The following is a 12943-nucleotide window of genomic DNA, read 5'->3' as shown; positions in this document are numbered from 1 at the left end:
CTCCTCCATCCCCACCACCAACCCCAACCTGCTTCTCCTCCTTTGCTCTGTAGTTTCATAAATGACACCACTCTCTTTCAAGTTCAAAACTTGCTAGTCATCCCAGAAGAGCCTAGGACCTTTCCTTAACCCCCACAAGCTAATCCTTATGGAGTGTTGCCATCTCTAACCCTTAAACATCCACCCACAGAAGGTATGTGGTGGAGAATTGAGGCAGGTATCCCAGAGGGCACATGGCACCCTGTCTCAGCACCTTAAACTACCTTACTCTTACTCATAGACCAGTGGCTCTCAAAGTGTGGTCCCTTGAGCCCAGGAGTTTGAGACCAGCCTGGGCAACACAGCCAAAGAGTGGTTCCTGGACCAGCATCACCAACAATATCTGGGAGCTTGCTAGAAGTCCCAATTCTTGGATCCCACTCATGACCTTCTGAGTCAGTAACTCCGGGGGAGGAGCCCAGCAACCTGTGTTATTAATAAGTCCTTAAGGTGACTCAGAGGCACACTAAAGTTTGAGAACCACTATCTAGGCCATTGCAACAACTCTCTAACTGGTCTCCCGACTTTATTCATATCTCTTCTGATCCATTTCCAACTTCCACAAGAGTGACTGGACCATGTTACCTCCCTACTGAAAACTTTCCTAGGGCTCCCCATGACCCATCTTCGGGGGAAAAAAAAGTTCAAACATTCTAATGAGCATTCCAGACTCTGCAGTTGTGACTAACTTTCTTTTCCTCTTTCAGGAACTGCTTCGCAAGATTAAAGGAGAAACAGAAAATGTATCTAGCGCTGTGCTTGGTGCATGGCAGGTAATCGATGAATGCTTATTAAATACTCTAAATGATAAACAAATCAATGGATGATGTTATGAATCCCATTGGCCTATTAAGGGATCCTTTAGGAAGGCTCTATGTGAACATGATCCTGGGTATCTACATACAGAACCCAGGTATAATCTGAAGAGATCATCTGATAAATGAGTGATTTTGATTATGGCTACTGGGGAGAGGGATGTCCTCCATGGTCTGCTGCTGCTTTGAGGCTCCTAAAACATCATAGTCCCATGATTTCAGACTCAGGACTACTTTTCAGTGCCAAGGGACTCCTCACTCTTGAGGCATGGAGGTGGGGATTTCTGGTTGTCTGCTCTCTGGGACACATGCACACATGTGGAGGCCTGGGGTGCAGTGGGGTACACATGCAGACAGCCTTGGGAACATGGGGCACACAACTTGCACAGAGACACTCATGGGAAACACAAGTACACATGGGGCAGAGGACATATATTGACAAGCATACATAGGAACATGGGACATATATTGACATACAGGGTTGCACGCTCAAACATACATGGACTCCCATTTGGCACACTTGGCATACTGCTCTTCTCCAAGGCTCCTTCTCTTTTCAAAAAGTGAGCTTGCATTTGGATTTTATGTTAAGAAAAAACTCTGATCTGCCTCATTTATTGCTGACACAGCCACCCTCATCCTCCCAGCCTGTGATCACCTCCTGCTCCCGGCCAGGCTGAGTGTTGGCAGGGTAGGGAAATCTGGCACAAGGAGATACCAAGGCGCCATCTCGTGGTTAGATCTCACAACTGCAGCTCAGATCTCCCTTTTCCCCACTCCGCCGAAATACCAAGAGCAAGCCAGAGCTCTCTGACCATACCTCATTTAAGCACAGAACTCTGTCTGCCTTGTATTAGGAAGCTTTGCAGGGTTTGACTTCTCCACTGTGGGAGGGAGAGCACCCTGACAGCAGGGACCATGGGTGGCTGTCACTTTCTTTGGGACCTTTCTCTTCTCTTTTCACTTCCCCGGATGATCTCAGTTCCTCTCATGACTTTAGGGACCCTCTATACTGACAGCTCCCAAATCTGTCACTCGCCCAGACTCTCCCTGAGCTCCAGACCATAGAAAGCAACTACCCCTTGGATATTCCATGAGCAGCACAAATTCGCCATTTACCAAGCTGAGTTGTGTATGGTATGCACAAATCTGTCTCTGCCACAGTGTCCCAGTGACAATGAATGCCCCATTATCCACTCAGTCTCTCAGATCAGGAATCTGGGAGTCATCCTTGGTTCTACCCGCCCTTCTTTTCACCCCTCTTCACTTCCAGTTAATCACCAAGTCCTATTAACTCCTACCTATATCTTCTCCACCCTCATTGCCACTGGCTTAGTTAAGACTTAGCACCTCCCCTCTGAGCTCTCTGGCTCAGCCATTCCTTTTGCAGTGCATCATCTTCCCAAAATGCAAACTGCTAAAAAACGTGCAGTCTAGCCAGGGATGGTGGCTCATGCCTACAATCCCAGCACTTTGGGAGGCTGAGGCAGAAGGATTACTTGAGGCCGTGAGTTTCGAGATCAGGCTGGGCAACAGAGTGAGACCCTGTTTCTAAAAAAAACAAAACTGCAATTTGATCTCTCAGCATGATTCTACGTCTAAGCTTCTGAGCACAGCACAGTAGGATCTGATCCATGCCTGCTGGTTCAACCTCATCTTCCACCACTCCACACTTCACACTCTATACACCATGGAATGAGAAACTACTCGCAGTTCTCAAGCTTGCATGCCTTCAGACCTTGCTGTTCCTTTTCGTGTCTGCCTGGCAAGCCCCTCCTCACCCTGAAGTCTCAGAGCACATAGTTGCTATAAGTTTTCCTGGAATTGTTTGGCCAGTCTGAGGGGCTCTCATGCTCCAGCCACACTGTGTTTGGACCTACATAGAAGCCACTGCTTACACTATTTTTTTTTTTTTTTTTTTTTTTTTGAGACAGGATCTCACCCTGTCTTCCAGGCTGGAATGCAGTGGTGTGATCATAGCTCACTATAACCTCAAACCCCTGGGCTCAAGAGATCCTCTCGTCTCAGTCTCGGGAGTAGCAGGGACTACAGGCACGAGGCACCATGCCCGGCTAATTGTTTTTCTTTTGTAGAGATGGGGTCTCACTGTGTTGCCCAGGCTGATCTTGAATTCCTGGGCTCAAGTGGTCCTCCCACCTCAGACTCCCAAAGTATTGGGATTACAGGCGTTAGCCACCACACCTAGCCTCTATGTCTTTTCATATTTACCCCAGAGAATCCATGCTAAGAAGATGGCTTTCAGTACATCCAGTCAATAAACAAATATTCCTGTCTATGCATAGCCAACCACAGGTGGGCATATAGGCTATGCTCAGCACATGCTTATAGGTTTGAGGGCCTAGGTGAAGGAGGTTGCAGAGGATATGGGTCTGGGGCCTGTCTGGCTCCAACCTCACAGCTTTGGCTCAGGACTGGTGAAGTACCCATAGTGGGTACTTGGCTCATCTGCTGAAGCTCGCAGGCCCTCTGGCTTCTCATTTGGCATACAGGATCAACAGCTGGTAACCTGAAAGCTACATTTGGACTGCATGTTTTGTTGGATCAGTAGTTATTTAATTAAAGATAGTTACTGACATTCAAAAGTTGGGTTTCACATACAAATTAGGACTTCCGACTTCTTTAAAAATGGGAGGATATGGCAGGGCCACTTGGCAGCAACCCAGTGACATGGGGGGCGGGGTGGAGTGCTTCATCTGTACTTGAGAGCACCAGAGCCCCCACAAGGCCTGGCCACGTCAACATGAGTTTGGCAACCTGCTGTACAAGTGAAAGATGTGGGCTGGGGTGTCGGACGGCCTATGTGGAGTCCTGGCTCTGGCACTGACTAGCGGCAACACCTTGAGCCAATCACTTATCCGTGCCAAAGTTGCTGTGTCTGTAAAATCAGAACCCTTCAGAGGATTCTTGGAAGGGCTGAATGAGGTAAGACTCATGATGTGTTTAGCAGGGCGTGTTCAGCACCTGGTAGCTATGAACTGATGGAGCCTGGAAGGGAGAGAGCAGGTGCAGGGCAGACCACGCAGGAGGCTTCTTGTCACCAATGAACATTTATTGAGTGTCCACATGTGCACAGCTTTGAACTTGGCGATCACAGAACGCACTGGGGGAGGGAAGTGGGGAGGGAAGCAAGGGATCAAGTGTGTGTGTGTGTGTGTGTGTGTGTTCGCGCGTGTGTGTGTGTGGGGTCCCCCTGGGTTTATAAGAATGGTACTCCCTGCTGGAGCCGCCAGTCGCGTCTCTGCAGAGAGGAGTCATAGCAGGGGTGGGAGTTAAAGCCAGGCACCACGGTGGCAGTGGGGTGCAATCACTGGGGAAACATGCGGATTCTGGGGAAGTGTCCCTCCTGTTCCTGGCTCCAGCCAGGCCAGATGGCACCAGGGGGACAGGAATCAGATGCTCAGGTGTCCAAGCAGGGATAAGGACAGGCAAAATAAATAACCCCCCCAACCCCCATCGTCACTCTGCTGCAACACGACACAAAGGTTTAAAGATCTGGGCCCAAAGACTCCTGGGTCCCTTCAAGCAAGCTCAGGTGGAAGGAGGTTTCCCCACCCCCACACCAGGCCTGTCTGCCCCAGGTTGCCCTAGGATGGGGGCAGTTCAGACTCTGGGTCACTGAAGTTGATAGGAAGAACTGCGATATCAATGGCCTAAGCCTGCTCTCTGCCCAAGGGAGCCAAGGGCAAGAGCCAAAGGGCCAATTTAAAGGACGTGGACCTGGGGGGCCAGAGGAGGCACCACAGCCGAGGGGAGCCCACGCCCTGGCCGGCAGGGCACATGGGCTGAGGCAGTCTGCTCCTGCCAGCCCTGTCCTACCCTGGAGCCTCCCTCCTGCAGGGGAGCCAGACGTTGGGCACAATGACACCTAGTGCCCCCCTCCCTGGGGGCTGCTCCAACCTTCCCTGGCCTGGCGGGGACAACCACGTTGATTTCCAAGCCGATCCCTGCCCCCATGGGGGCCTGAGGGGCGGAACGCAGTTCCTTACACTTGAGGGGTGGGCACCATGCCCTTGCCCTCAGAAAAGCCAGAAAGCTGGGGTGTTTTGGGGGGGAAGGCTGGGGAGGCGGGGGCCAGTTTGGGGGCTTCAGGGAAGATGCCTCCTCCCTCCTTCCCTCTCTGCCCGCCCCTGGGTCTGTCCCCAGTGGACACCCCTCAGGGCTCTGACAGGCACTGCTCCAAGGCAGCCATGCGGTAGTGGCTGGCCGTCTCCTCGCCCGCCTGCAGCCTCATGGCCTCCCGGCACAGCCGGTTGGCCCGCGCCAACTCCACCAGGACACCCTGATAGGCAGCCACCATCTCGGGCTTGACAGAGTTGGGGCTGACACTGCCTAGCAGCTGGAGCAGCTCCTGTGGCCAGCGGGAGCGCAGGGCAGCGGGGGCCAGCCAGGGCAGCAGCGGCACACAGCCAGTGAAGGCCTGCATGCCCAGGAACCAGAGCTCCTGCAGGTCGGCCCAGATGCCCTCATACTCAGGGGACAGGGCTAGCACTGCCTGGTCTGAGCCCGGGGTGGCCCGCGCCACGTGGGACTGTGATAGGAAGAGGATGGCAGCTGCGAAGAACCCTCGGGATGCTGGTGTTCCCTGAAGAGCTGCAAGGTAACGGAAGGAGTGGGGGCATGAATCGGACAGGCCAGCTGCTGTGCCAGACCCTTCCCTAGCCCTCTGTGTAGACACATGCAGGAGCCAGGGCACAGCCTGGAATCAGACTGCCTGCATTCAAACCCTGCCTTACATGCTCACTGTGTGACCTTGGATAATTAACTTTTCTGGGTCTGTTTCTTTACTTGTAAAATGGGCCAGTAGTGCTCATCTCAGAAATTTGTTGTGAGAATTAAATGTGATCATCTTGGTACACTCAACCACCAAGACCTCTACTGGCACAGGAGGTGGGGGTGAGTCACAGGGTCAGATGGGAGAGAGAACCCCTCAGGGTTCTGGACACAGAGCTCAGACACAGGTTAAGGGAGTTGCACCATTTGACCCTTGGGCCAGAAGAGGGCGCCAGAGAGGAACATGAGCAAGTGACCCTGCTTTGCTTACGGGCTGTTCAGGGGGTGACCCTCACACTGCAGGTGCCCTCCAGGAAGCTGTCAACCTAACCTGGTGGTATTTGAGGGTGAGCCAGAACTGGGACCATGAAATTGGGGGCTGTAGAGATGCAGCCTGGGACTGAGAGTGCAGAGTGGGCTCCTGGTGTACAGGGATGTGCACCCCTTCCCATGACTGGGTACGCTGCTGGGAACCCCTCAAAAGGAACACAGAGGCAGTGGAGGGTACGGGCACATTACGCCCTGTTCCCAGGCATCTGCTCAGCTCCTCCAACCTGACAGATGGGGCACAGGGAACAGGCAGGGACAGAGGGACCCAAGCAGACACCCACGGCCAAAGTGGGAGACACAGAGGGCTGCCAGGGGCTGGAGGGGACGTCCCTCCCCCTGCAAACAGCCAGAGTGAGGCAGAGCGAGGGAGAAGGTGTGCACAGAGGGACACCAAGTGCTGAAGCCTGTCACTGACGGGGGTGAGGTACCAAGCAGAGCAGAGAAAAACATCAATGGAAGGAAGTCAGGTTTCTGACTCAAGGCCTGGGTGGGGGCGGCTCCACCTTGAAAACACTGGATTCAGATTCCTCTGGCTGCCAGGGATTCCAGGTGCCTATGCCCGTGCCTGTGAGCAGGTCTGTACTTAACACCCACCAGACTTTGCCTTAAAAGTCTTCAGAAGAAAGAGAATGTTAGCATTTTGGGAAGAACAGTGGGGGTGGGGGATGGAGATACACTGCAAAGATTTCCTCTTGCCTAGAAAATGCTGCAAAACCATCTTCTGAAAATGGTGACTTTTGCCCCAAACACAGGAGGTCCACCCAGGTCTTCTGCCCTCACCCATTAGGACTGGATCCCCAGTTCTTACCTGGAGAGGTGCTAAGGAGCCGGGCCATGAGGAGCCCCAGGGTGGCCACATTAGCAGCCAAAAGCAGCCTTCCCTGTTGCTGCACTAGTGCTGGTAGCGAAGTCATGAGGGTGTTCATGAGAGATGTGAAGCAGGCGTCGCGCCTGGAAAAGAAAGGGGGGAAGGATGGAGGTAGGCAGGGGTCTAGTACAGCCAAATCAAGCCCTTGGCAAGAAATTAGGCAGTAGGGTGAATAATTAACTTTGGGCCCCAAACATAGCATCTGGAGGGCAGAGATTGGAGCAAGCAGACATGCTGAGATAGTACCTGGGGGTTCCAGACATGCCGAATCCTTCTGTGGGGCTGGCTATGTCTACTCTGAGACCCCCATGCTACCACTAACAAATCCATGGGCATGGGGGGGGGCAAAGTAGGAGACTGAGAATTGAGGCAATTGGGCAGCCTCCTTTGCCTCCTCCGGCCTCCTCCCCCACCTCTCCCGAGCCCCTCACTTGATCAGCCCCGGTGCGGTGACCACGAGGTTGAGGAAGATGTGGCAGCAGGTCTGCAGGCCAATCTCCACGCTGTCGGGCAGCACCGAGGTGTCGTGGCCGGGGGATGTGAGTTCCCACTGCTGCAGGAAATACTTGCACAGAAGCGAGGGGGCCCCTTCCTTGATCAGGATCTCCCGGGGCCCATCTTCAACCGTCAGGTGGCACCAGCCAGGCAGGAGGAGCCTGGGGATGTGGAAGGGACAGACGTGTGTGGGATTGGGAGAGACGAAGGCACATAGATTCCCTTTTCAGGGCACCTTGCCTAAGAGAAATGGAAGCAGGAGAGAAGGACACATCCTCGCAGGTACCACAGAAAAAGTACAAGCTTCAGAGTCGCACAACCTAGGACCAAACTTGGGCTCTGCCACAAAGTGTGACTGTGGGCAAGTGACTTTAATCTCTATGAGCCTCAGTTTCCTAATCTTTCATATGTGAATGAGACTTCTGTTAGATTTACCACGTGGACCAAATGAGATCGTTTTGGTAAAGGGTATGGCAAAATACCTGGCTCGTAGTAGGTGCTCAATAAGTATAAGTTCTCTTTTAACTGAGAAATCTGGGGTTGGCAAGTGACACCTGGCAGCCGAGGAGTCCTGTGGGAATAAGCCCCCCAAAACAGAAATAACCCTAAGGGAAATCTCATGGCCCAATCAGGAAGCCTGGCACAGCTCAGTTGGTGGGGAGGGGTGTCCTTGTGTTAACGCTTTTCGGTAGAATCATCTAGCTGGACAGACTGTAACTACAGACTCACCGGAGAGCGTCTCCTGGCCAGGTGGGCCCTGGGGTGGTTGGGGAGATGGCCAGGTTGGCCACCTGCTGGGAAAGGTCATTGGCCTCCTCGGCCTCCTCGTAGAGGGTCTTGGCATAGCGGACGAGGAAGGGCAGCAGCTGGCACACCTCCTTACGCAAGGATGAGGTCTCCTCGGCCAGCCAGGCACCCAGGATCCGCACCGAGGCAAACACAAAGGGCTCCTTCTGCTTCTCTGACCCCACCTGTTGCCACAGGACCCCCTTGAGATGGAGCAGGACCAGGGACCCTCCCTGCCTTGCCAGAGGCCAGCCAGCTAGAAATAATACAACTAGAAGGAAATTCTGGCCTGTGAGCCTTTCCAAGGCAGGCCCCAACCTTTATTCTGACCCACGAACCCAGCACCCAGCATGTGGTAGGGACGCACACAAGGGACTGGCACAGAGTGAGCCAGGCCCTCCATGCACATCTGCTGAGTGAACTGGGCCTGAGTGAATTGAGTGACATGTCCCCGTACTTGCTGAGGCTCCAGTCACATCTCCCTAACTCCCCACCTCTGGAGTGTCTCAAGGCTAGAAGGAAATTCACAGGCCAAAAGCGAAGTGAAACACCCTTTACAGCAGCTCTGACCTGGGGCAGGAGGGCAGATTCCTGGCTACTGTGTAACTGCTCCCAATGGTGGGAGTGAGGGGATGCTCTCTTTTGGGCTAAGTCAGAAAAAAGACATGAGCTTAGCGTGGTCCATGGAATATATGGCTGGTGAGCTCGGTGGCTGAAGCAGGCCATTAAAGAGACCAGAGTCATGACTGAATCCGTGTGGGACAGGACAGCTGGCCTCTGAGGCGGGGAGGCAGGAGGGGATGTAGGGGAGGCAGGCGAACTGATCTAGCCAGACCTCTACGGAGGCCAGGAACCAGGCAGCCCTGCTTCTCTCCCCTGCACCACTAGAAGTTCGGGTGTGTGCGTGTATAAAACAATGCTATGGAGTGAGCAGAACAGACTGCTTCAATCTTGTGTGCATGTGTTGGGGAGAGGTGTGTGGCGTGTAGTGTGTGTGTATTGGGGGGAGCGTTTGAGTGGGAGGTTACTGTGTTGTGTGTGTGCGTGTGTGTGTGTACTGTGATGTGAGTGCACATATGGTGTGTGGTATGGTGCTTGTGTGGAGGGAGGGAGAGAGAGGGAGGTTGGGCCGCACGCTACTCCTTGGAGTGCTGGCTACAGTATCAGCTTGTGTGGACATGCAGCTTCGCTGTCTCCCCATTACTCTCCTTCCCCTTGCCTCCCAGCTCCAGCACTGGCTCCCCCCATACTGGGCCCCCTCTGTGGGTCACTGCACCCTCACCTGCAGCAGATAGTGGATAACAGCCCCTATGGCCTCCTTCATGACGCTCACGAGCTGCACCTTCTGTGGCTCCTTAAGCAGTGACTGCTCACAGCGAGTGCATTCCTGGATCCCCAACTCCATGAGGGCATAGCAGGCGGTCACCACATCCTCTTTCACCTCCGTGCCCGTCTCCTCCAGTGCCAGCCGCACTTCCACGCACGCCAGATTCACCAGCAGGGCCAGGAACTTGCTCCCGGAGCTGCCCGCCGGGATCCAGTCAGAGCCGCAGGCGTGTGCCAGGCGGGCTGCCAGCTTCAGTGCAGGGTTGCGCTGCCAGGAGCTCAGCTTGCTTCCCAGGATGCGTGCCAGCCCGGCCTGCAGATCCCGGTAGCATTCAGGGGGCACGGTTGTCGGGGGCAAAAAGAGGGGCAGCAGCTGGCAGAGCTCAAACTTGCTGGCATCCTCAGCTTTCTGGAAATCCTCACTGAGGCCCCGCAACACGGCCAGCAGGTCGGGCTCTGCCTCCTTCCAGCACTGTGTCTCGGCAGCTGCCAGCAGCCCCACCAGGAGTGCCAGGGCCTGGTCAAAGCCATAGCCGTGCCCCAGGTATGCCTGGCATAGGGCAGACACAGTGCCGCCAGCAATGAGGTGCCGAGGCCCTCTGGGTGTGCCTGCTACAGCTGTCAGGCACTGGTAGGTGTCATCAATCATGGAGCGGCGGGCAGCATCGTCCGGGTCCCCCCGGGCTGTGAGGAAGGTGCTAAGAATGGGAATCTTGTTCAGGACTTGGGGATGGGCGGCCAGTTCGGGGTCACTGCAGAAGCAGGCTAGCAGGGCCACGCCCAAAGCCCGCAGAACATGGTCAGGGCAGCCATCAGGCGCCTCCTTGGTGGTCAGGAGACGATTGGGGAAGGTGAAGCCGACAGCATCGAAGATCCGCCGCCGAGTTTTGGCATCTATGTCACCTGCTTTGACTGCCTTGGTCACCTATAGGGGGTATGTGCTATCATCAGGATGAAAGGAAGAAGTGGCAAAGACTGTCCCTCTCCTGCATCCCGGGGCACTGAGGACTAGCAAGATGAGGTTATGCAACAGGACTCGTCTGGGGTCATTTCATCCAGCTCCTTTTTTCTCCTTAGAGGCAGATAAATGTGACCTCTGGGATCCCTCTCATCTGTGACTGTCCCATGGAAGTGAGGTCTAGTCTTCCTCAACCATTCATTTGAGCATTTCAACACCTGGCCAGTTGAGAAGTTCTTCCTGATGTCTAAATGCCCACAACCTGGGATGCAAGGGGCTTAGAACTCAGTGTTTAAGATCTCCCAAGGATTTAAAGTCCTTCCTTAATTGCTCCCTCCAGAGAAGTCCCTGATCCATTTCTGCCACCTTCTCAGGGGAAATGGCTCCTGTGTCTCGCCGCTCCGCCTGTCAAAACATTTCACCTAAACACCTCCTCTGCTGCAGTGTGAGCCCTTGACTCCAGAGCCTTCTCCTTGTTGCCATGGCAAACAAGCAGCAGCTGTACTCCCTCCTCCCTTCACCCCCCACACACAACCCCCCCTTCCTAGCACTGCAGCTTCTGCTCTGCTGTCCCCAGCTTGGGTTCCTCCAAAAAGGCTAAGCCCCGAACTAGCTCCCATTCCTTAACCTACCTACTGCCATCCTGGCCTTCCCCTAGGACCCTCCCCAGCCACTTCTAGCCCTGCTACTCTCTCCAGGCCCAGAACAACCATCCCCGGCCCTCAAGTACTCTGCACTAGTTACTACCTGCTGCTGTTACCCTATGAGTCAGCTCCCATCTGCTCTGGGACGCCCCAGAAAACAGACCCAGGCAGCCCCTAGTGCCACAGCCTTATTCAGTCCCATTCTCCCCTTTGCCCCCATTCTCAGGGGGAGCAAAAAAGAGCACAAAGGTAGGGGTCTTGGGCCTTCTTTGGTGCCTCCAGGGTTGCTAGCACTGCATACATATCCTTGGGGACTCACTGACCCCATTCCTTGGGGGCCCAACCACCCAGCCCTTCCCACCTCCCAATTTTCAGCCAGTTCCTTACTAGCAGCAGGGCTGCAAACTGCTCGCTGTCATTCTTGGCCTCACGGAGGGCTCCCAGGTAGCGCTCCAGGGTGGGGTTTCGGCCTTCTGCCTGGTTCAGAGCTGGCTCGCAATCCGAGGCCATGATGCTCGCCTTGCCCAACTGTGAACACAAGAGGGACTGAGCATCCCTCTGCAGAGGAGGGACGGGGGTGGGGTGGGGGTGAGAGTGGAGGATGGAGGGAGGGAGGGATTAGCACAGAGGGAGGGGAGGAGAGGATCTGGAGGGGTGGGCTCCTCAGGACTGGCCTCCCCCGGGGAAGCCCCTTTAAGGGGCTGGATCTGCAAATCCTTAGGGATAAAGAAGGGACCCTGGTCCAAGGTCACCTCCAGAAAGCGGGAAAGAAGGACCATGCATGCTGCTGCTCAGCTGGACAGCTCTCCTCACCAGTCTCCTGGGGGTGGGCGGGGGCTGGCCCCACTGCTCAGCTGTACCCCTGGCACCAGAGGCTGGGTTTTATCTCCCTCCACAGGGACACAGAGGGAGTGAGTGGTGAGGACAGACAGGGAGGAATGGAGACATACATGGGTGAAGTTCGATTATCCGGACTCAGGCTGACATGGGAGAAAAGGACACCCTAGGCTTCCTTTCCCCTCCCTTCTTCAGAGGCAGAGATACGCTTCAGAAGTGAGAATACAAGACGCTCCACAGGGAAGGCTTGGAGGCCCCTTTGGGGACCCCACCCCTCCAGCCAGGGCTCTCAGTCGCCCCCGCAGGCTCCTTGCCTCCTCTCCTTTCCCTCCCTCGGGTAGAGGCTGCAGCAGCAGCAGCAGCGGCAGCAGCAGCGGCAGCAGCAGCAGCAGCAGCGGCAGCAGCAGAATTAACCCCTTGCGCTCCCTCTTCTCGCCCTCCCCGTCCCGCTACCAGCCTGTGGATGCCGGCAGGGGCTGGAGAAGCAAGAGGGGGTCCTGGATAGTTCCCAGGACAACGGAGAATCCAAAAGCCGGATAATCGAAGCGGGGCTGCTGAGATGGGGAGATGAGAAGGGGAGGAGGGTTCCTGGCGGTCACCACCTGTCCCGCCGCAGCCAGGTCACAACACGACATTGATGAAGTCACGACAGGGCGGCGATGAGATCACACTTCACGATGGCGCGGTGATGTCACGGAGAGATCACGTCAAAATCACGACATGGGAGACAGCCCCCAAAGATGACAGGGCAAATTAAAAAAAAAAAGATATATATTGAAAAGGGCTGTGACAAAATGGAGTCTCGACAGGGCACGATGGTGTCGCGATATGGCGCGATGGAGTCGCGATAGGGTCCCCGGGGTGTGTCGGCATCGATCAGCGCCGGCTCGGAGAGTCCCCGGCTGGGATGCAGGGGAGGGCCCGAAGGGGGCTGAGCTCACCAGGCTGCGGCCCCGAGCGGCGAAGTCTTCTCCCAGCGCGATGCTCCGGGAGCCTCGGGCCGCTGCTCACGCCGCGTTGCCCACTCCTGGCTCCAGGCTGCTGCAGCTCCACC

The 12943-nt window shown here is 55.2% G+C and overlaps 1 protein-coding gene across 2 annotated transcripts; it reads right to left on the bottom strand.

Moving 5' to 3' along the window:
• Nucleotides 1-3903: 3903 nt before the first annotated feature.
• On the bottom strand, nucleotides 3904-12929 carry NCDN (neurochondrin). 2 transcript variants are annotated; one of them, XM_030823411.1, is made up of 8 exons: nucleotides 12831-12922; nucleotides 12492-12559; nucleotides 11440-11580; nucleotides 9407-10375; nucleotides 8068-8309; nucleotides 7275-7499; nucleotides 6784-6926; nucleotides 3904-5465 (listed from the first exon to the last, which is right to left on the bottom strand). In XM_030823411.1, exons 2-8 carry the CDS (start codon nucleotides 12522-12524, stop codon nucleotides 5029-5031), a joined length of 2190 nt encoding a protein of 729 aa, XP_030679271.1. In that variant the 5' UTR covers nucleotides 12525-12559; nucleotides 12831-12922; the 3' UTR covers nucleotides 3904-5028. The 2 variants fall into 2 exon arrangements, with proteins under 2 accessions (XP_030679271.1, XP_030679272.1); XM_030823412.1 differs by lacking the exon at nucleotides 12492-12559 and having other exon boundaries at nucleotides 12831-12929.
• Nucleotides 12930-12943: the final 14 nt, after the last annotated feature.

This window comes from Nomascus leucogenys, chromosome 12, assembly GCF_006542625.1.
Source record: "Nomascus leucogenys isolate Asia chromosome 12, Asia_NLE_v1, whole genome shotgun sequence".
Lineage (NCBI taxonomy): Eukaryota > Metazoa > Chordata > Mammalia > Primates > Hylobatidae > Nomascus > Nomascus leucogenys.
This window is presented reverse-complemented; position numbering and strand designations above follow the sequence as displayed.